This window comes from Eulemur rufifrons, chromosome 14 (assembly GCF_041146395.1).
Source record: "Eulemur rufifrons isolate Redbay chromosome 14, OSU_ERuf_1, whole genome shotgun sequence".
NCBI classification, from domain to species: domain Eukaryota; kingdom Metazoa; phylum Chordata; class Mammalia; order Primates; family Lemuridae; genus Eulemur; species Eulemur rufifrons.
In genome coordinates this window covers 2,211,531-2,230,513 of record NC_090996.1, presented here as the reverse complement: position 1 = coordinate 2,230,513, position 18,983 = coordinate 2,211,531, and the positions used below count along the sequence as shown (strand labels likewise).

General features: G+C 55.3%; 1 protein-coding gene across 3 annotated transcripts; it reads left to right on the top strand.

Annotated features, from left to right (window-relative positions):
- Positions 1-6,104: 6,104 nt before the first annotated feature.
- On the top strand, positions 6,105-18,699 carry GUSB (glucuronidase beta). 3 transcript variants are annotated; one of them, XM_069486130.1, is made up of 12 exons: positions 6,106-6,348; positions 7,635-7,820; positions 8,124-8,305; positions 8,487-8,629; positions 9,032-9,219; positions 9,552-9,704; positions 9,912-10,090; positions 10,166-10,312; positions 12,574-12,658; positions 14,289-14,465; positions 16,643-16,778; positions 18,315-18,699. In XM_069486130.1, exons 1-12 carry the CDS (start codon positions 6,139-6,141, stop codon positions 18,482-18,484), a joined length of 1,956 nt encoding a protein of 651 aa, XP_069342231.1. In that variant the 5' UTR covers positions 6,106-6,138; the 3' UTR covers positions 18,485-18,699. The 3 variants fall into 3 exon arrangements, with proteins under 3 accessions (XP_069342232.1, XP_069342231.1, XP_069342233.1); XM_069486131.1 differs by lacking the exons at positions 8,487-8,629; positions 9,032-9,219 and adding an exon at positions 8,934-8,939 and having other exon boundaries at positions 6,105-6,348; positions 8,124-8,195; XM_069486132.1 differs by lacking the exons at positions 6,106-6,348; positions 8,124-8,305; positions 8,487-8,629 and having other exon boundaries at positions 7,678-7,820.
- Positions 18,700-18,983: the final 284 nt, after the last annotated feature.

Here is an 18,983-nt window from a genome sequence, read left to right as displayed (position 1 = left end):
CTTGTAATTACCCTTACTCGTATTTCATTGTTACTCATGTTTCATTGTTACTCACATTTCAGTGTTTCTCCTTCTACCTGTACTTCATCTCAATTCACAACAGGTAGCAGTCTTAGTAATGATAATGCTACAGTACTGCAAGAATCATCACCCTCTACTTACTAGAGCAACAGTGGGTCTTTGTTGCTGAGTGACTGGAAGGGTTGTCTAGTTCCAGAATCCCATCCTGAGGGGTGGCTTTCTGAAGCCACTTCTGGTTGGGTTCTCTTGAAAGCAGAGCCCAAGCAAAGACCTATTAGACACAGCATTTATTTGGGAAGTGGTCCCAGGAATCAGGAAGAGTAAGACAGATGCTATCATCTGAATTTTGCTGTCCCTCCCAACCCTCTGCAAATTCACGTGTTGGAACCTAATACTGTGTTAACATTAAGAGGTGGGGTCTTTAGGAGGTGATTAGGTCACAAGGGCTCTGCCCAAATGAATGGCATTAATGCTCTTGTAAAAGAGGCTGGAGGGGGCCTGTTGGCCTCTTTGCCATGTGAAAGCACAGCTGGCAGGTGCCATCTATGAGGACCGGGTCCTGACCGGACATGGAATCTGCCAGCACCTAGATCTTGGACTTCCTAGCCTCCATAGCTGTGAGCAATGCATTGCTATTGTTTGTAAATTACTCAGTCTAAGGAATTTTGTTATAGCAGCCTGAAGGGACTAAGAAAACAGAGTAGGGGGAAACTAATATCAGGGTGCAGTATCAAAGTCAGGCCTTCGCCTTGCACAGCAACTCCCAGGGTTGCCTGCCTGAAGGAGGAGAGGCTGAAACACTCAGCCAGTGGCTGCTGTCTCCCTCTGGGTGAAGGTGTCCCCAGGTTATTGGTACCCATTTCACCCCCACTTCTCAGCAGAAGCAGAGTTTAGCAGTTTAAAGTATACTTGGGGTGCAGTGCTGTCGGGCTTACTCTGCCTCTGCAGGGAACTGACATGTGTCTGGATCGAGGAATGTTTGCTCAAGTCACCCCCCGCCCCCCCCCCCACGTTTGTCCTCCTTTCCTTGATCCTCCCACCGCTCACCCTCAGGAGTCTCAGCTCTCAGTCAGTCCTCATCCTCCCGCCATCTACCGCGGCCCCGGAGTCCTGTGAGTGGGGTGGACGGCAGGTGGTTGGGAAGCTCCAGTCTCACCAGGGGCTTTATTAGGGTGTTGCTGAGTTTTAAAAGGACACGTTCCTGTGTCGATTGCCTCACTGCCATAACCTAGAATGAAGAGGAAAAATGCCAGATTTAGCAATTTGGAAATGCCGTGGGGGCTCAATCCAGGTTAGGAGGAAATTAGCCCCTCAAGGTCGCTTTACTTTTCAAACTGTTCACCTGAGCCCGGGGGAGACACATCGTTCTGCCCTAGTAGCTATTTCAGGCAAGTCCTCCAACATATATTTGGAGGAAAGCCTCAAAAACCAAAGCTACAGAATATAGACAGCGTGCACGAGGGCTGGAGCTCAGGGACTGCCCCCGTGTTTGTTAGCTTGGTTTCCCCCTTTCCACTTCTGCAGAGTGACCGGCAGGTGCGTCCTTAGAATGGAAAGAGCTGGTGTTCCTGCCCTTAGGAGCAGCCAAGAGGGAGCTGGTCCCACTCGGGGTCCAGCTTGGGGCACGGGGAGAAGATCCCCCAGGGGTGGGCTGGGTGGGGGCAGCAAGTGGGGGAGAGAAGAGGAGGGGGCAGTGGAGATGCTCCAGAGGCAAAGCTGTGAGTGGCAGCCCAGGGGTGGGGGCCGAGGGGGGACGGGGGCGGCTCTTGGTGGAAGAACAGCTTCCGGGCTAAAAAACCTGGAGGAGCCAGGTAGATTCAGAAAAATGGGAAGGGCAGAAGAAATGAAATTTTAGCTTGGTAGAGGAGCAAGTTTGGAGTGTAAAAGGAAAATAAAAAGCTCATTTCCCCCCACCAACGCCTTACACAAAAGGGAAAGTAAAGGCCTCAGACACCTGTGAGGAACTGGCCCCACAGATCTTTCATTAGGGAAATTCATCACTGGTCCCCATAAACAAGGACATGCAATTTGTACCTTCAGGTCTGTAGCCTATGTCTGGCTCCTAAAACTAAAGTGCGTCTGATTCCACACGGTAATGAATTACACATTTATCTTCACAGGCAGCAGAACAGAGAGAAGACAGGATCAGACATTCTTCCGCCTGTCCAGGGACATCTACGTATTGGACGCTTCCTTCACTCCCTTTTTCTCTTCTAATAGTCTCCTTATCTTATGTAAAATGTAGATTTCCATGGGTCTCGTAAGAATGTAGCCATTTTGTCTCACTAACTCCCTGCCCCGCCTTTTCTTCTTCTGTGTGCCTTCGAAATGTGGAAACTTCCGAATTCTCCTCTGGAAAAACAGCCACAGGTCTTTCTGTGGTTTGTGTTTTTCCCCCGGCGCATCCTCAACTTTGGCTTAATAAACCTCCACCGATTGAGATTTTTGCGTCAATCACTTATTCTGAATAGACAGGAGTAAGTGAGGATGGTGAAAACAAAAGATGGTAGGTGGGGAGAAATTTCAGAAGTGGTGGGGTCTGGGGAATGAAAGGGCGTAGGGTGTGGCAGCCGCGGGGAGAGGGACGGCAAGTGAGGCCAGGGAGGTCACGGGGCTGAGGCCCAGGATGGGAAGGCCACTTGCCGGCACGAGCGCGATGGCGAGGGCTGAGCCAAGGGCCCGGCTCCGCGGTGGTCCGGGGCGTGTGCGTGCAGAGGGCCGGACAGCCACCTGGAGGCCAAGGGAAGGGGAAGGCGAGAAATCTGTGCACGGACAGAGAAAGACTTCTCACTCAAAGATTAGGATATAATGATGTAAAAAGTTTATTTACTTTCTGAGAAACAGAGAGAGAGAAGGAGAGAGAAAGAGAGAGAGAGACGGAAAATGGCACGGCAAGAAGGAAGGTGGACAGGTGTTGGCAGTTGAGGAAAAGCTGCTCTGGCTTTTAAAAGGTAAAAATGGTGGTTTCTTTTTTTTTTTTCTTTGCTACAGACTGAAAGAAAACAGAAGCGTCTGCGAAGCTGTTGCAGGCGATTTTTATTCTTTCCTCTTTTCTCTGCGAGGCCTGGTTACCTGAGTGCTTGAAATGCGTTTCCGGCAGGAACCGAGGCAGAGAGCCAGAGCAGGGAGCTCAGGCCCTACTGGGCAGGAACCGAGGCAGAGAGCCGGAGCAGGAAACTGAGGCAGAGAGCCGGAGCAGGGAGCTCAGGCCCCACTGTCTGCCTCGAGCTCTTCAAGGATGAGAAAATGAAACTTAGAGACAAGGGGTTAGGTCACAGGTGTTTTAATTAAACAAAACAAAGGGGATAGTTGTGTTGTGAGTTTCTTCTTCAAAGGGGCAATTAAGTGCTGTGAGTTTATTTCCCTTTCTTTAGTTTGTTTTCCTCTGTTAGATAGGTTATTAGCAGGGCTGCCTTTCAGGAAGTGAAGAAAAGATGTTTCAAGGAATATCAAGAATGAGAAGTTTAAGAGGATAAGATGAGTAAGTAGTCAGAGACAAGCAGGAAAGGCTTCCAGGCAGAGGGGAAGGCACCAGCCAGGGCAGAGGCATTTGTAGCGTGGTATATTCAGGACCCAAGAGCTGGGAGGGTGGGGGCAACAGATCGGGAGGAACCATGATAAGGAATTTGGATTCGTCCTCGAAGAGATGGGGACATGCTTATTCCTTCCCTTCACGTCTTGTACTCAAAATGTTGGGGATTCTGGGAAGGGGGTGTTGAAAAAATTTAAAATAAAATAGAAAAATGCTGGGGCATCTCAGGGCTCATCTTTGGACCAGTTCTCTGCCTGCACGCCCTCCTTTGGTGACTTTGCCCGTTCCCCACACTGACAGCTCCTGTTTAAACAGTATCAACACTCGTATGTGTACAAGGCTGTACAATTAGGGAGACCAGGGCCTGGTTCTTAGGGTCACAAATTCAGAAACTAAATTTTATTAGTTCTTTCCCCTTCTAGCCCCGTAAGACAATGAAAAATCTACTTGTACTAATTATATATACATGTAAGGGCTGACCGGTAAATGAAAAATCAATTTATTAATTTATAGGAGCAGACCTTTGTTTTTTCCTGTTTGCTTTCTGTTTTTTAAAAGCATTTATTGGTTTGATTCTGGCTGTAAAAATAATGCATGTTCATTATTGAAAATTTGGAAAAAGCAGAAAAATATTAAAAACAATGAAAGTCATATATCACACCAAAAATAACACTTCATATATATCTATATACGTCTGTGTGGATATAATTTTAACAATATTGGGATCTTACTTGTCAACCTGAAATAATCAAAAGGATCAGAATCCAGTTTAAAAGAGTTTATTCAAGTGCAAAGCTGAGAATTCTGGCATTCTGGTAACACAGAGTCCAGGGAAGGGGGTCAGTGCTCCAAACCTGAAAAGTTAGGCAGAAAAAGAAATTTAACAGGATTATAACAGAAGAAATGGCTTGGAAAAACGACAAAAATGTTTTATGTCTCTTTAAAATATCCCCCAGTCTTTTTGGAGAACTAGGACCCTGTCCCAGGCCCGTGGTCAGGAGGGACAGGGGATTGTCTTTTGTTCTTTGTGCCACAGGAGGTGGCCCAAGGAATTGTCTGGGTGGAGGTCACAAGATCAAGATCATCTTAGCTGAAGATAGGATTAATCCAGGTGGAGGTAACAAGATTGTCTTAGCCGAAGATGAGATTGATGAGAACCTTTAAATGCTCTGTACCTCTCAGAAGCAAGAGGTTGGTACTTTGAGACGAGAGTCTGCCAACCTCCTAATTTGCCAGCAAATTAATAAACTCTTTGCTTCCCCTCAAACCACTTGTCCTTGCTCTTCTGATGTGGCCTCAGGGACAAGTGCCAAACCTTCAGTAACAGGATTACAACATTTTTCATACAGGGCTGGTTTATGAGTTACAGCAATTTGAGCAGTTACAGCTGTTTTCTTTTCATTTTTCAATTTAAAAGAGTATATATTAGCAGCCCATCTTAGACAATGTAAGAGGTTTCGTGTAAGTAAGAGGGAAGTTAATCTATAATGAAGATGAACAGCGAAGAAGGAAGCACTGCTTTAGTCTTGTACAACATTTTACAAAATAACGTAGGTAAGAAAAGGCTAATCTATAATCAGAGGAACAAAGGTTATCGGTTCCAAAGATAACAGCTGCTAGGTTACAGAGGCGTGTCAAGTGACTCAGGTTCCATAATCACATTCCTTTAAGGCTCCAAATAATTTAAAGTTCCAAAGCTTTGATTTTGAATTACTTATTTTTACTTACTGTATATACATTTGCATCCTACTTTCTCTTACTTTTGTTAGATTAAATTTGGCCTAAAGCTGTCTCATAAATAGTGAACTGTAACTTAAGAGTGTAAACATTTTGGAAAGAGTGTTTAGAACTTGTGCGTTTCTAAAATGTTATTTACTTTTACTACACTGGGAACTCCATTTCCAGCATCAAGTTCCAACATCAGGGGTTGCTTTGGTGAGCATGAAATCAAACCCGAGGTGGGGGGGGGGCACTTAATTGTAGGAACAATTGTATCCACGTTAGGTTACCGGGACCCTGAGGCCCCCCCACCTCTCCCCATCTTTATGTGCCAGAAATGCCAAGAGGGAGCCCCTGGCCCCTGGGTGGGGGTCGGGGCCGGAGACCCAGGATCAAGGCTATGGCCTCATCCTATGCCGATAGGCAAGAAAGCTTTGCTTGGACCTGCCCAGTGTCCGGCAGGGGTGAGTGGAGGCGCTGCTTGAAGAAACAGGGGGAACCCAGTCATTTTGGGGTTCTGCCCTGGCCCGAGGCCCTGTATGGGCCGCACGGGGCGGGAGCACACCCGGGTGGGAAGGGCAGTGACCGTGGCCGGTGGGGCCTGGCAAGGAGCCCTGGGCCTTGCTCAGGCGGGCGGCCCGGACACATCGGCTCTTCAGGGCTGAGGTTGGGGGTGGGTAAGGGTCCCCCTTCCCCAGAGGCCGGACCTCGGGCTCCTGGGGGCCCTCTCGGAAGCGTCTGGCCTCACGGGGTTCCCCAGGACGGGCACTTGCCCTCGACCAAGATGGCGCGGGCGGCTTCGGGAGAGACACGTGACCCCGCCCGGGCCGGCCGAGCGGCTGCGACCGAGCGGCAGCGCCAGAGACATGGCTCCGGGGCAGGCGGGCGCGTGGACCCTGCTCGGCCCGCTGCTGTGGGGCTGCGCGCTGGCGCTGCAGGGCGGGATGCTGTACCCCCGGGAGAGCCCGTCGCGGGAGCGCAAGGAGCTGGACGGCCTCTGGAGCTTCCGCGCCGACTTCTCCGACAACCGGCGCCAGGGCTTCGAGCAGCAGTGGTACCGGCGGCCGCTGCGCGAGGTGCGGGCTGCGGGGGCAGGGCGCGGGGCCGGGGCAGGGCGCGGGGCTGGGGCCCGGGCCGGGCAGCTCCGGGGCCGGGCGGTGGGAGTGAGGAGTCAGAGACCGCAGGCTCCTTCCCCTGAGCCCCCAGGAGCTGCCGGCCAGGGGGACGTTAAAGAGTAACGGTCTGGGAGGCGTGGGGCTGGGGGACTGGGAGAGGAACCAGGAAGGGGAAGCAGGAGGCGGGCAGGGACCCAGACCCGCTGTTCATGCCATGCGCCGGCGCGCTGCCCCAGGGCCGGGGAAGGGTGCTGCCGAGCCCCTTCCGGAGGACGAGCCTGAGCCATGTCCTTCCAGCAGTGTCAGCCACACACAGCTAGGGCGGGGAGGTGGAGGGGGTCAGGAAGAGGGAACGGTTTGGACATCTTGGGGCCAGCTGTGGCCAGGCAGGAAGGATCCTGGGTTCCAAGGTTCAGCTAGAGGATGGGACGTGGCACGCAGCCATGGAAGGACCCCACACCGGCTTCCCTCCTGATTTGGGTCAGGTCGGCGGAGGAGTAGGACTGGGTGAGTCCTCTGTGCCCGTCTGGGGCTTGGGTCTCCTAGATCCTCTTTATCTGACTTTGCTGCCCAGCGAAGGCGTTGAGCACAGAAGGAGTAGAGCAGGGGGCTGGGTGCCCCAGTAACAGTTTCCTCAAAAAGGGGGCCCCGCCCCCTGCCACCCTTCCTCCCTGGGCAGACGGTTGGTCATCTGCCTCTTAGTCAGGGTCTGGCCCTTCTAGCCTCAGACTGGGATGTGGCCCTGGGCTTACCCTGTCCATGGAAATCTTGGCCCTGTGCCAATTGCCATGAGGAAGAAGTTTTGGCCTGCCTGGTGGCTGACACCTGTAACCCTAGAAATCCAGGAGGCCAAGGCAGCTTGAGCAAGAGCAAGACCCTGTCTCTACTAAAAATAGAAAAATTAGGCGCGCGTGGTGCACCTGTAGTCCCAGCTACTTGGGAGCCTGAGGCAGGAGGATCACTAAAGCCCAGGAGTTTGAGGTTGCAGTGAGCTATGATGATGCCACTGTGTACTCTAGCCAGGGTGACAGAGTGAGACTCTGCATCTAAAAAAAAAAAAAGAAGTTCTGTCCCCATGGACACAAACCATCCTGGCAGTTGACCTGTCGTCAGCCAGTAAGTTCCACTAATATTTAGAGTCCCTACTGTGTGTCAGGCTTGAGTCAGGGTCCGGGATACAGCTATGAAGGGCCCTGATCCCAGGTTTGTAGGGGGTCTGGACCTGACCCCAGCCCTTCTTCCCCCAGTCGGGCCCCACCCTGGACATGCCGGTTCCCTCCAGCTTCAATGACGTGGGCCAGGATGCGCAGCTGCGGAGCTTCGTCGGCTGGGTGTGGTATGAGCGAGAGGCGGCCCTGCCCCAGCGATGGAGCCAGGACCTAGACACAAGAGTCGTGCTGAGGATCGGCAGTGCCCACTACTACGCCATCGTGGTCAGTGCCGTGAGCGCAGCAGGGCGAGTGGGCAGGCACGGCTGCCACCTGACAGCCTGCCTCCCGGGGTGGGGCGGTGGGGGACACTCATGCCCTACCCTGGGGTCTGTGCCCTGGCTGGGGAAAAGTTGCCTAATCTGCCCCCTTGGAGCACCATTCTTCCTGTCAGGCTGGCGAGGCAGGTGGCAGCTGGCAAGTCCCTGAGCCCCCACGTCCTGTACTTCATGTGAGGGAGTACCTGACATGGCAGGCCCCCACCGTGCCCTAGCCTGCTGCCCCTTCCATGTCTCCCTGTGTCCGCAGTGGGTGAATGGGGTCCACGTGGCAGAGCATGAGGGGGGCCACCTCCCCTTCGAAGCTGACATCAGCAAGCTGGTCCAGAGTGGGCCCCTGTCCTCCTGCCGCATCACCATCGCCATCAACAACACGCTCACCCCCCACACCCTGCCGCCAGGGACCATCCAGTACAAGACCGATACCTCCAAGTGAGCAGCATCCTCGCCCCCACCCCCAGCGTCTCCCTGCCTGCCCAGCGGTCTTCCCGCAAGGGACAGGGTGGCCTTAGCAGAGGGGAGGCCCTGGATCTGGGGAGGCCAGGGAGATGTGTGAGCTAAGGTCGAAGGATGCGGGGCAGGGTCCCAGTTGGCCATTGTCCTCTTACTCTAGGTACCCCAAGGGTTACTTTATCCAGGACATAAAATTCGACTTCTTCAACTACGCGGGACTGCACCGGCCTGTGCTGCTCTACACCACACCCACCGCCTACATTGATGACATCACCGTCACCACTGGCATGGACCAAGACATTGGTGAGGGCTCCTGGCAGGATCTGCCCTCAGCAGGGGCCAGAGTGGCTCTGTTCCCTCTGTGGAAAGATCCCCCAGGGAAAAGGCTCTTCCAGCATCTCCAGACCCTCACAGGTTCCCATCCGCCTAAGAAGCTACAATCCAGACTGTCCGAGCTCGCCAGGGTTTCAGAAATCACGCGTGTGGTTGACCTCACTTTGAGAAGTGGCATCGTGTCTAAACTCACATAGCTCAGGATGAGAATCCTTGTCCCTTCCCCATGGTGCTGCCCTCACCTAATCTCCCCTGGATGCACAGTGTGCTCAAGATACAAGTGGCCTTCTCGGAGTGGTAGCTGCAGGGTGCCCCCATCCGTGTGACCCAGGCTATGGCTCTCCCTCAGTCTTGGTCTCTCGTTTCCTGCAGGGCTGGTGAATTACCAGGTTTTTGTCCAGGGCAGTGAACACTTCCAGCTGGAAGTGTGTCTTCGGGATGAGGAAGGCAAAGTTGTGGCTGAGGGGACAGGGGGCCGGGGCCAGCTGCAGGTGCCCAGCGCTAACCTCTGGTGGCCGTACCTGATGCACGAGCACCCTGCCTACCTGTACTCATTGGAGGTAATGGTGGTTTAGGACTAGTGCTAAGAGAGGTCCCTTGCCCACATCTGGTGGCCCTGACTTCCGCAGGAGCCCAGGACAGGTGGGGAGGCAGGCATGGGCTTCCTGATTTTTTCCACCGCTGGTGGGGAGGCCCAGTTTTGAGGAGCAGGCCCCAGAGGCAGGGCAGGGGATAGTTCCCCTGGCTAATGGCAGAGGCTCGAGTTTCTGCCGCCCTGCTTGCAGGCCCAGAGGTGGGCCACTCTGCTGTGTGAGGGTCCTTCCTGCCGGAGGGCGGGTGGGTGGGGCTCGTGCCGTCAGGGTGCTCACGCCTGGGGCTCTGGCTCTTGCAGGTGCGGCTGACTGCGCAGACGGCAGCCGGGCCTGTGTCTGACTTCCACGCTCTCCCCGTCGGGATTCGCACGGTGGCTGTCACTGAGAGCCAGTTCCTCATCAATGGGAAACCTTTCTATTTCCATGGCGTCAACAAGCACGAGGATGCGGATGTGAGTCGGGGCTCCTGGCTCCCTGTGGATTTCTAGGATCATCATCTTTCACCTTTCCGCGTGCCGGAAGCAGTTAAGCCGACTGCCCAAAACCATGCCACGGTGGGGCTGGGGCTGGACAGAGGGCTGATGGGGTGACTCTCCAGGGCTCACCTCTAAAAGGGACAGGGACTGGGGCAGGGGTCACTCTGCTCTGCTGTCCCCTAGATCCGAGGGAAGGGCTTTGACTGGTCACTGCTGATGAAGGACTTCAACCTGCTTCGCTGGCTGGGTGCCAACTCCTTCCGCACCAGCCACTACCCCTATGCAGAGGAGGTGATGCAGCTCTGCGACCGCTATGGCATCGTGGTCATCGATGAGTGTCCCGGCGTGGGCATCGTGCTGCCGTAAGTGCCCGCCGCCCTCACTGCTCAGCCTGCCCGGCCTGGCGGGCCCTGACGCGCTCTCTCCCCCGCCCGCAGCGAGAGCTTTGGCAACGTGTCTCTCCAGCACCACCTGCAGGTGATGGAGGAGCTGGTGCGCAGGGACAAGAACCACCCGGCCGTGGTGATGTGGTCTGTGGCCAACGAGCCTGCCTCCTTCCTGAAACCTGCCGGCTACTACTTCAAGTGAGTGCCCCACCCCCAGGCTGCGGTCAGCACCCCCTCCCAGCCAGACTGGGGGGCCCGTCCCTGTGTGTGATTTTCAACCCAGCCAGACCCACTGTCTGCTTCTCTCACCTGAAATGAAATCAGAATTAACATAACCTATTTATACACATAACTTCAATTTTTAAAAAAAACCACGGCCTAACGGTGACAGAGAGGGGAGTCATTTATAAATGATGCCTGAATGCACTGGCCTGACTCCCTGAAGACCCAACACGGGTCAGAGCCGGCACCCAGAGCTGGGACGCCCTGGAAGCACAGGGCGAGAGCAGACTGCGGGGCCCCTATGGGCACTCCGGGCCGCATGAGCAGGTGTCCTTACGTGCTGTGCAGCTCTCAATTCACGGGAGCTGCTCTGGGCGGTTCCAAACAAAACCAAGTATAACCATCCCCCCGCTTCTGTGGTATCTGCTTTCCCGGGAGATGCGCCATGGGTTAAAACTGAGCAGAAACCACTTTGTAATGCTTTGGGTCCGTCTGTACAGTGGAGTTAGGCTTTATGAGGCTGGTTTATCAAGCACACAATTGCCAACAGGTTTTCCAATGATGTCCATGTTTGAAATATTCTAAAGTTACATTGGGCTGGGTGCGGTGGCTCACACCTGTAATCCCAGCCCTTTGGGAGGCCGAGGCAGGAGGATCACTTGAGCCCAGGAGTTCAAGACCAGCCTGGGCAATGTATCAAGACTCTATCTCTACAAAAATTTTAAAAATTAGCCGGGCATGGTGGTGCACTTGTATTCCCAGGTACTCGGGAGGCTGAGGCAGGAGGATCACTTGAGGCCAGGAGTTCAAGGTTATAGTGAGCTGTGATAGTGCCACTGCACTCCAGCCTGGGTGACAGAGACTGTCTCAAATAATAATAACGATGATAAATTTAACAAGTAGAGTTACGTTGTTAGACAGGACCAGACCATCTGAAGTTCATGGTCCCATTCACCAAACAGCAATAGCTGCCCCCACTGCATCATGGCCATGGACCTCATTGCGTGACTTAGGGGGGCCTCCCTGCAGTGGGGGTTCACTGTTGCTGAGGAGGCTGGCCACCCAGGGTGTTCCTTTTCTTTCTGACAACTGTGCACTCGTCGCTCAGCTTCAGAGGTGAATCGTTTCACGTGCTGCAGAGGCCGTGGGAACGCTCCCTGAGGCGGAGGCTGCACCCCAGGTTCAGGGAGTGACTGGAGCCAAGCCGAGTCTGTTGCGGGTGCAAGGCCCTGAGGAGTGGCCGCCGCCTGGACAGAGGACAGCTCAGAGCTCAGGGGGGACAGGGGCGTGCTGAGCAGGGCCATGTGGAGAGAACCTTGGCGTGAGGGTGAGGAGTATATGGGTTCCCAGGAGCGGGTGCCCGGGGCTGCCAGACAGGCTTTCCTGGGGGAGCGAGAGAGGGAGGCGCGTGTTTTCTGGAGCAGGACGTGGCCAGAGCGGCGCAGGCTGGAGTGGCTCCGCCGGGCTGTCCCCACCTCGCAGCTTCCCAGCTGACACCCGGCCGCTGGGGGGTGTGGGCTGGAACTGGAGCGCGGAGGGCACTGCTCTGTCCTGCGGAAACCGCAGCCTTCGCGTGGGAAGAGGAAGGGCAGGGAGAGCGTGTGCAGGAAAAGGAACGGGCCTTGGGGGAAGAGCAGGCGCCGGCAGTGACCTGCCCGTGGAGACCTCCGCGGGGCCCCGGGACCCCGACCACAGACGGGCTGCTCTGTCGGGAGCCTCGTCGCCGTCGTTCACTCGACTCGGCCGTTTCTTCTGGGAGGCTGTCCCCGACTCCAGCCCAAGTTATGTGCCCTGTCCTTCCCCGTCATAATTCCTGCCACCCCTGTCGTTTCCGTTCGCGGCGCTTCTCCGAGCGTGCGTCTCTGCTCCCGCCGCGCCCGGCGCGCACTTCTGTCGTTTCATCGACAAACGTCCGGCTGCGCCCCGTCCGTCCCTGTTCCCGGGAGCCATTGGTGAGGCCCAGAGCCTGGCTTTCGGCCATGTCCAGCCCAGAGAACTCAGCTCTGTGTGCCTGTGAGGGTGGCCTCTCCTCCAGGACGCAGGATTCAGGGGGGCAGAGAGTGACACCGGGGAACGCGGGCTGAGGCTGGAGGAACGTGTTAGCGCTCCTGAGATGGCTTCAGGACAGGGGGAAATAGAGGTTCTGTGTTTTGCTTTGGGGCAGAGGGATGGGAGGTGGGTGGCCGAGAGCTCTTCCCAGACTGACGGAGCCTGTGTCTTCTGCCTTCTGCGGACAGGACGGTGATTGCCCACACCAAAACCCTGGACCCCTCCCGGCCCGTGACCTTTGTGACCAGCTCCAACTATGCAGCAGACCTGGGGGTGAGCCTGGGGGTCTCCACACCCCTCCCCTCCCCTGCCTGTGCTCTGGCACCTGAGCCGCTGGGAAGCACCGTGAACGGCGCCGGTTTTCACAGGTGGTCGCTGGGTTCAAGGTAACTAACCACTCGCTCACCCAGCAGTGCGGCTTCCGAAATCCACAGAGTGGACACAGGGAGATGCGATTTGTTCTGAGTTTGGACTCAGCGTTTCTTGCACCTCACTTTAATTCTGTGCACCTCAATCTAATACCTCAGAAAATGTCAGCTGTTTAAGGGAGCTCAGAGTTCATCCGGCCCAGGGTTTTTCAAACCTGGCTGGTTGTCGGAATCACCAAGGGGAGTTTTTTCAAAGTACAGATCTCTGGATTCTGAGATTCTCATTTAGTAAGTCCAGGGTGGGAACCTGAGTTTGTAAAAAGCTTCTCAGTGATTCCACTGATCGAGCGGCTTTGGGGACCACTGACTAGTTGCATCCCCTCAGATCGAGAATCGAAGGGACGGCGCACACAGCCAGGGGGGCAGAGCTGGCCGCACCCCTCGGCCTCCCTCGCCGCCCCAGGGCTCACTGGCCGAGGCAGCCCCGCAGAAGTGTTGAGTTACATGGAAGGTGTAAAATGTGAGAGCAACAAAACGCTCCTTCCCTGGGGAGTGAAAGGGAGGCGTATTTACGGAGAAAGAGCTGCAGAAAGAGAAGCCATCTAAAGACAGAGCGGAGGAGCAAACAGCATGTAGAAGGATGAGTCGTGAGTGCCGTCACTCGAATGTGGACAGAGGCTCGTCAGCCCGTGTTCCCGGCCGTGTCTCAAGAACACCCCCTCAAGGAAGCACAAAGGCTGTGGCAAAACTCAAGTTGCACTTGGATGTTCTTGGACCCCAGTGGTTTCTCCTCCTGCTCTCGTCTTGTGTGTGGACGGGGAAGCCTCGCCTGGGCGCCCTGGGCCGGGCCTCCGCGGTGGCCACACTCGCCTGGTGGGATCCACGGAGAGCGTGTCCACCCGAGCTCCCCGCCTGCATCTCCTGCCACCACCATTGAGAAAGACGTCAGTGCAAGCGCAGGCTTTGGAGATTAGCACTTTGACTAGAGGTGTGTTCGGGTGACATCAGGAACTGGCCAGTTGGACACAGGAGCCTTTGCTGCTCAGTCTGAGCGCCACCGTGTTGAGGCTGGAGGCCGTCCTGCCCTGGCATCCAAGGCCCCTCCCAGGAGGGGATCTTCCAGCCACCCTGCGGCCCCCAGCACTGCCTCACGAGCGCCGTGGTGAATCGGGATTTTTTTGGGTGGAGAAGAACTGTTCATCCCTCAGGTGGGAACATTTCTCCAGGGCGAGGTGAGGGAAGCCCAGGGGCGGGAGCGCTGCCTGGAGAAGGACAAAGCCAGCTGGGCTGGGCCCCGGACGTGGGCCAGGACTGCAGCCCGATGCCTCTCATGGCCCTCAGCAGCCACGGCACGTCAGGGCTGTCAGCCTGGAGTGGCAGCCCTGCTCCATTTGGGTCACTTCTTGGCCACCTTTCCTACCTGCGGGCAGGATAATTTCAGGATCTAAATCTTTTCTCTGCCGAGGGAGCCCTGTGAGTGTGCATTGTCGCGTAGTCTTCTCGTGGGTGGACACGCTGTGACGCTCTCGTCCTAGGCCCCGTACGTGGACGTCATCTGTGTGAACAGTTACTACTCCTGGTATCATGACTGTGGGCACCTGGAGGTGATTCAGCTGCAGCTGGCCACCCAGTTCGAGACCTGGTACAGGACCTACCAGAAGCCGGTCATTCAGAGCGAGTACGGAGCGGAGACGATCGCAGGGTTTCACCAGGTACGCGGCGTGGGACCCCTGTGTGTGTTTGCACTCCCTGGGCAGTGGTGTCCCGCATGTCCCGGGCTTTCCTTGCCCGTCACGGGCACTGCCGACCTCCCTTCTGCTCTCGGGGCCCAGCCCCCACGGCCCCCGCCCCGTCCACACCCCCTGCCCCGGAGCCAGGCCTCTGCCTCTCTCCTTGCGTCCCGGAGGCAGCCCCTCCCCGCTGCCCAGGCCGTCTTCCTGACAAACCCAACCCTGGAGTCCTGTCACTGGCTCCCTCCGGCCCATAGGACGAAGCCCTAATCCCTGTCGGGACGCTCAGTGTCCTTTGCCCTCTGCTCTCCTCTGGGTTGTCACCCTGCTCTCCCTTCACTCCGGCGGCCACTGTTTCCGCCGCTGCCTGGGCTGCTCCCCCGGCCTGGGGGCCCCAGGTTAGCGCCATAGTCCCAGCTAGATTGCTGTTCAGTGTCCCCTCTGTGGGGAGCTCCACCCTCTGCTCTGTGTCTGCAGCGCCCGTCCCCGCGTTGTGCCCGCGTGGCCCTCATGCCCGGGGCTCTCCCTGGCCAGACTGTGCTCCCGCAGACAGAGTGACTCCGGCTCACTGTCGCGTCACAGGCGCTGGTCGGGCCGGCCCACGTCCCATGCTAAACAGTATTTCCTGAGGGGATGGGTGGAACGTTGGAGGAAGGTTCTCAAGTTTGTGTCCATTTCCTCACCGAAGAGAAGCTGCTTTGTCTTGTGGGGATTTTTCTCATGTGGATTCCTGAACCGCAGCCGGCCCCTTGTCCCCACCGCAGCCCCTCGCGCTCGCCTGTCACGGCTGCTGAGATTCCCTGAGGACAGCACACTTCTGGCCACGCTTGTCCTCTGCGTACTGAGCAGCCACTCGCAGCGGACCTCGCTGTTCCGTGTGCGCCTTGGTTCATCTTGCTCACGCAGAATGCCGCGCCGGCAGACTGGTGCCGGCCCTCTTTGAAAAGGTCCCCAACTCTGAATTTTGAACGAACTCAGAGAGCCGGCACTGACAGAACCTTTGCAGTGACGGAAAACCTCTGTATCTGCACTGTCCAAACCCGCAGCCACCAGCCACACGTGGCTGCTGAGGGCTTGAAATGTGACTCGTATGACTGAATTGATTTGGTTTAATTTACCTTTAAATGTAGATGGCCACGTGTGACTCGTGGCCATACTGTATTAGACAATGTTGGTTCGTGTCCATTAAAACAAAGTGAGAAAATCCGCATCCTGCCCCGCCCTCCATTGGCCTTTGGAGCTGGGACAAGATACGGCTCGGTCGTGCGGTTGCAATCTCAGAGCATCTCATGGAGCACGTTAGTCCTCGTGGGAGGAGAAAAAGCCGACGGTTTTGTCGTCTCCCAGAATGACTGAAATGCTGCATCCTCGAGCATCTAAGACTTGAGCCTCCAAAGAGTTCCCACGAGATGAAAACTCGGACTGTGTGCCCCAAGAACATCTTCTCTGTCGCTAAGTCACAGTATGTGACACGTGGGAGCACGTCGCTAAGTATTGATGAAGTCCTCAGGTGTGGCCTTCTGCTTTCGTTGTAGATGGCCTTCCCGTCACCTGGCAGGCCTGTGGGCCTTGTCTCAGCCCCCTGCTGACTGTCCCTTCGCTCCTCCTTTGCCCGCGCCCACATGACACTTAGGACGTGTGTCTTCCTAGGTTGTGAAGCCTCTGAGGGTTCACACTTTCCCTCCTTGTCTGCCGCCGCCCCTCCAGTGCCTGTCACAGCAGACACTGGACAGTTCGCTGAGTGGACGCAGGTGTCAGCGGCAGCTCCTTCCCCAGACCAGCGGATGCATCCGAGGTCACTTAACCGGAGTCACACTAGCTCCCAGTGATGTGCTGGCAGCTGCCTGACACTGGAGGCAAAGACACGTTTGTACTTCTAGTGTAGTTCAGCTTTAAGATGGAAAAGTGAGATAAGGCAAATATCAGATTACATTTATAAATAAAGCAGTTACTGTTGAGGCTTTTAAAAAAATCCCTTTTTGTATGAGAGGTTACGTCACCCCCTGGCTGTCTCTGCCCGGCATCAGCGCATCCTGCAGTCGCTGCGGCCCACTCTGAGGACAGATATTTCGGTCATAATCGAGTGGATCTTTATTTTTATCTAACATTTACAATCCTGCCAGTTCTGACTTTGAAATTCTCTCTGCCACGCGTGCCAGGACCCGCCTCTCATGTTCAGCGAGGAGTACCAGAGAAGCCTGCTGGAGCAGTACCACTCGGTTCTGGACCAGAAACGCAAAGAGTACGTGGTCGGGGAGCTCATCTGGAACTTTGCCGATTTTATGACTAACCAGAGTAAGTGGCAGTCTGGCTTGTGGAATGTACCTTCTTAATTCTTTCAGGCTGGCTTTCCAGTTCTGCACATTTGCTTGTAAGAATATTGGAGACAAAGGAGGAGAGCTGGTTTAATCCATGCAGGTTGCATAGAGACTTTCCCAGGAAAAGCAAGCTGTGCTTGGGCAGCAACCAAGAAGTCCCGTGCAGCTTCCCAGGCCGTTCTGTGGTCAGAGAGCGAGGGGAGCGGGAGGGGGAGGCCCCGTCTCGAGGCGGCTTGCTTCTGTCTGCTTCACGGCAGTGTGAGGAAGACCCAGACCTCACCCTGGATTCACTTTTGGGATATACTCGTTACTGCAGAGTAGGATACAGCACCTGGGAAACTTAAGGTATTTCAGTCTGTTTTATGTTATTCACTTGTAGAAAGCTGCCCACTGAACACAGGCAAGTTTGAAAACGTCTTGAGTGTGGGAGTGTTTAAGTCGTCAAAGAAGAGAATAGAACCCGGGCTCTTCCCAGTGGGGGGAGACGAGGCTGTTCGTTAAGTTCCGGAGTCTCCCATTCTTCCCTGTACCTGTACATTACTAATTTCTTGACTTACAGTAACCTAGGATGGCAGTTGGGTGGGGTGGAGAAGCCTGCGGTGGCGGTGGGAAGTCTGAGACGTTACTAATGGGGCGAGTTGGGCCTTTGAGTGGTTCCAGTTTCAACTGAAAGTTAGAATGGAAAGGGGACGAGTGAACTAGACGAGAGGGGACAGGTAAAGAGAAAAAGAACAAGAAGACAGCCTCCGCTCTGCCTGGCAAGGGAGATGAATGGGTTCTGGAAGTATCCTGCGTGACAGTTGGGTGGAGAGGTGTGCTGGCTCTGTGTGGCAGCAAGTTTGCTCCCTGGGCAAGTCCCCTAACCTTCTCCTCAGTGGGGGCAATGCCACCACCTGTGGGTTGGTGCCAGGACTGCATGTGACGAACTGCTTGGCAGTGCCTGGGACTTATCAGGGAAGAAAGGGTCTCCAACCTTTTGGTGGGAGGGCTCTCTGCATTTCACTGCCCACCTCGCCGTGGTCCCAGCGCAGGAGTGAGTGTCGCCAGCGTCACCCCTCCCAGCCTCAGTGTGGAAAGACTGGGCATGGCGGCGGCCACGCTGGAAGTCGACCCCGGAGGACGTTGAACTCTGCTAGCAGACCCCGCATGGGCACCTTTGGCTGGGACTCTGGCTCCCGCTGGGAGTCCTAGAAAGGCCCAGGCCTTCCCGGGCGGCTGCTTCCGTCTCCCGCTCCCTGTCTGCTGTTCCCAGGCAGCTGGGAACCTGTAATGTTTTAAACCTTATCTTGAAGTGAAAGATAAACTATTTTGGATTTTTTTTCCCCCTAACGGACTAGGGAGCTGCTGTGTTTTGGGAAAAAGCAGTGGTATTTAACTGCTTTATAAACTGTCACCGCAGACCAAGCAGTCCTGTGAGAGGACGTTTCTCTCTGGTTCCCAGCTTGGCTCCAGTGTGACTCCAGTTTGGCCCATCAGGAGTCGTCTTAACCACGTTTTGCCTTGTTTTTTTTAGCACCAACGAGAGCTCTGGGGAATAAAAAGGGGATCTTCACTCGTCAGAGACAACCAAAAAGTGCAGCCTTCCTTCTGCGAGAGAGATACTGGAGGCTTGCCAACGAGACCAGGTACCACCGCTCCGTGGTGAAGTCGCAGTGTTTGGGAAACAGCCTATTTCCTTTTTAAAGCAAGAACTACCTCTCTGCTGACACCGCCTCTGTCTGTCCCTCCTCCCCCAGCGAGGGGCAACTTCCACAGCGGTGAGCAAGTGCTTTCTGGACTGTTGATGGCAGACCAGAAAGTTCCTGGTCTGGATTTTGTGGTAATCTGCTGGAGGGGAACGTTAGAGGTGAAAATAAAAGCTTTTCTATTATGGGAATAAAGAGTTGGCACAAAACTGACCATGTGTATATCTAATGATCTGTACTGCCGAAAAGCATCCGAAATCATGTTTATGTGTCAGGCTGTTTTCACAGCCTTAACTGTGTGTGGACTCTTTTGAAAAACTGCTTTGAACACCCCCGCCACGCTCAGAGCTGCTGGTGGCGGACTGTTCCCACAGGAACAGCACCATGGCCCCGGGGCCCCACGCTTGCACGGCAAACTGGGCCAGCCTTGACGGAGTGAGTGTAGACTTTCCACTGCTGCTCAACCCCACCGAGGAGCTGAAGGCCCCCCACACACT

What these genes read in the sequence shown, in the direction of transcription:
- GUSB (XM_069486130.1), top strand. Translation starts at nt 6,139, where the DNA reads ATGGCTCCGGGGCAGGCGGGCGCGTGGACCCTGCTCGGCCCGCTGCTG. An exon ending in ACCGGCGGCCGCTGCGCGAG is followed by an intron (nt 6,349 to 7,634) that starts GTGCGGGCTGCG and finishes TTCTTCCCCCAG; the next exon opens with TCGGGCCCCACCCTGGACAT. An exon ending in CGATTTTATGACTAACCAGA is followed by an intron (nt 16,779 to 18,314) that starts GTAAGTGGCAGT and finishes TGTTTTTTTTAG; the next exon opens with CACCAACGAGAGCTCTGGGG.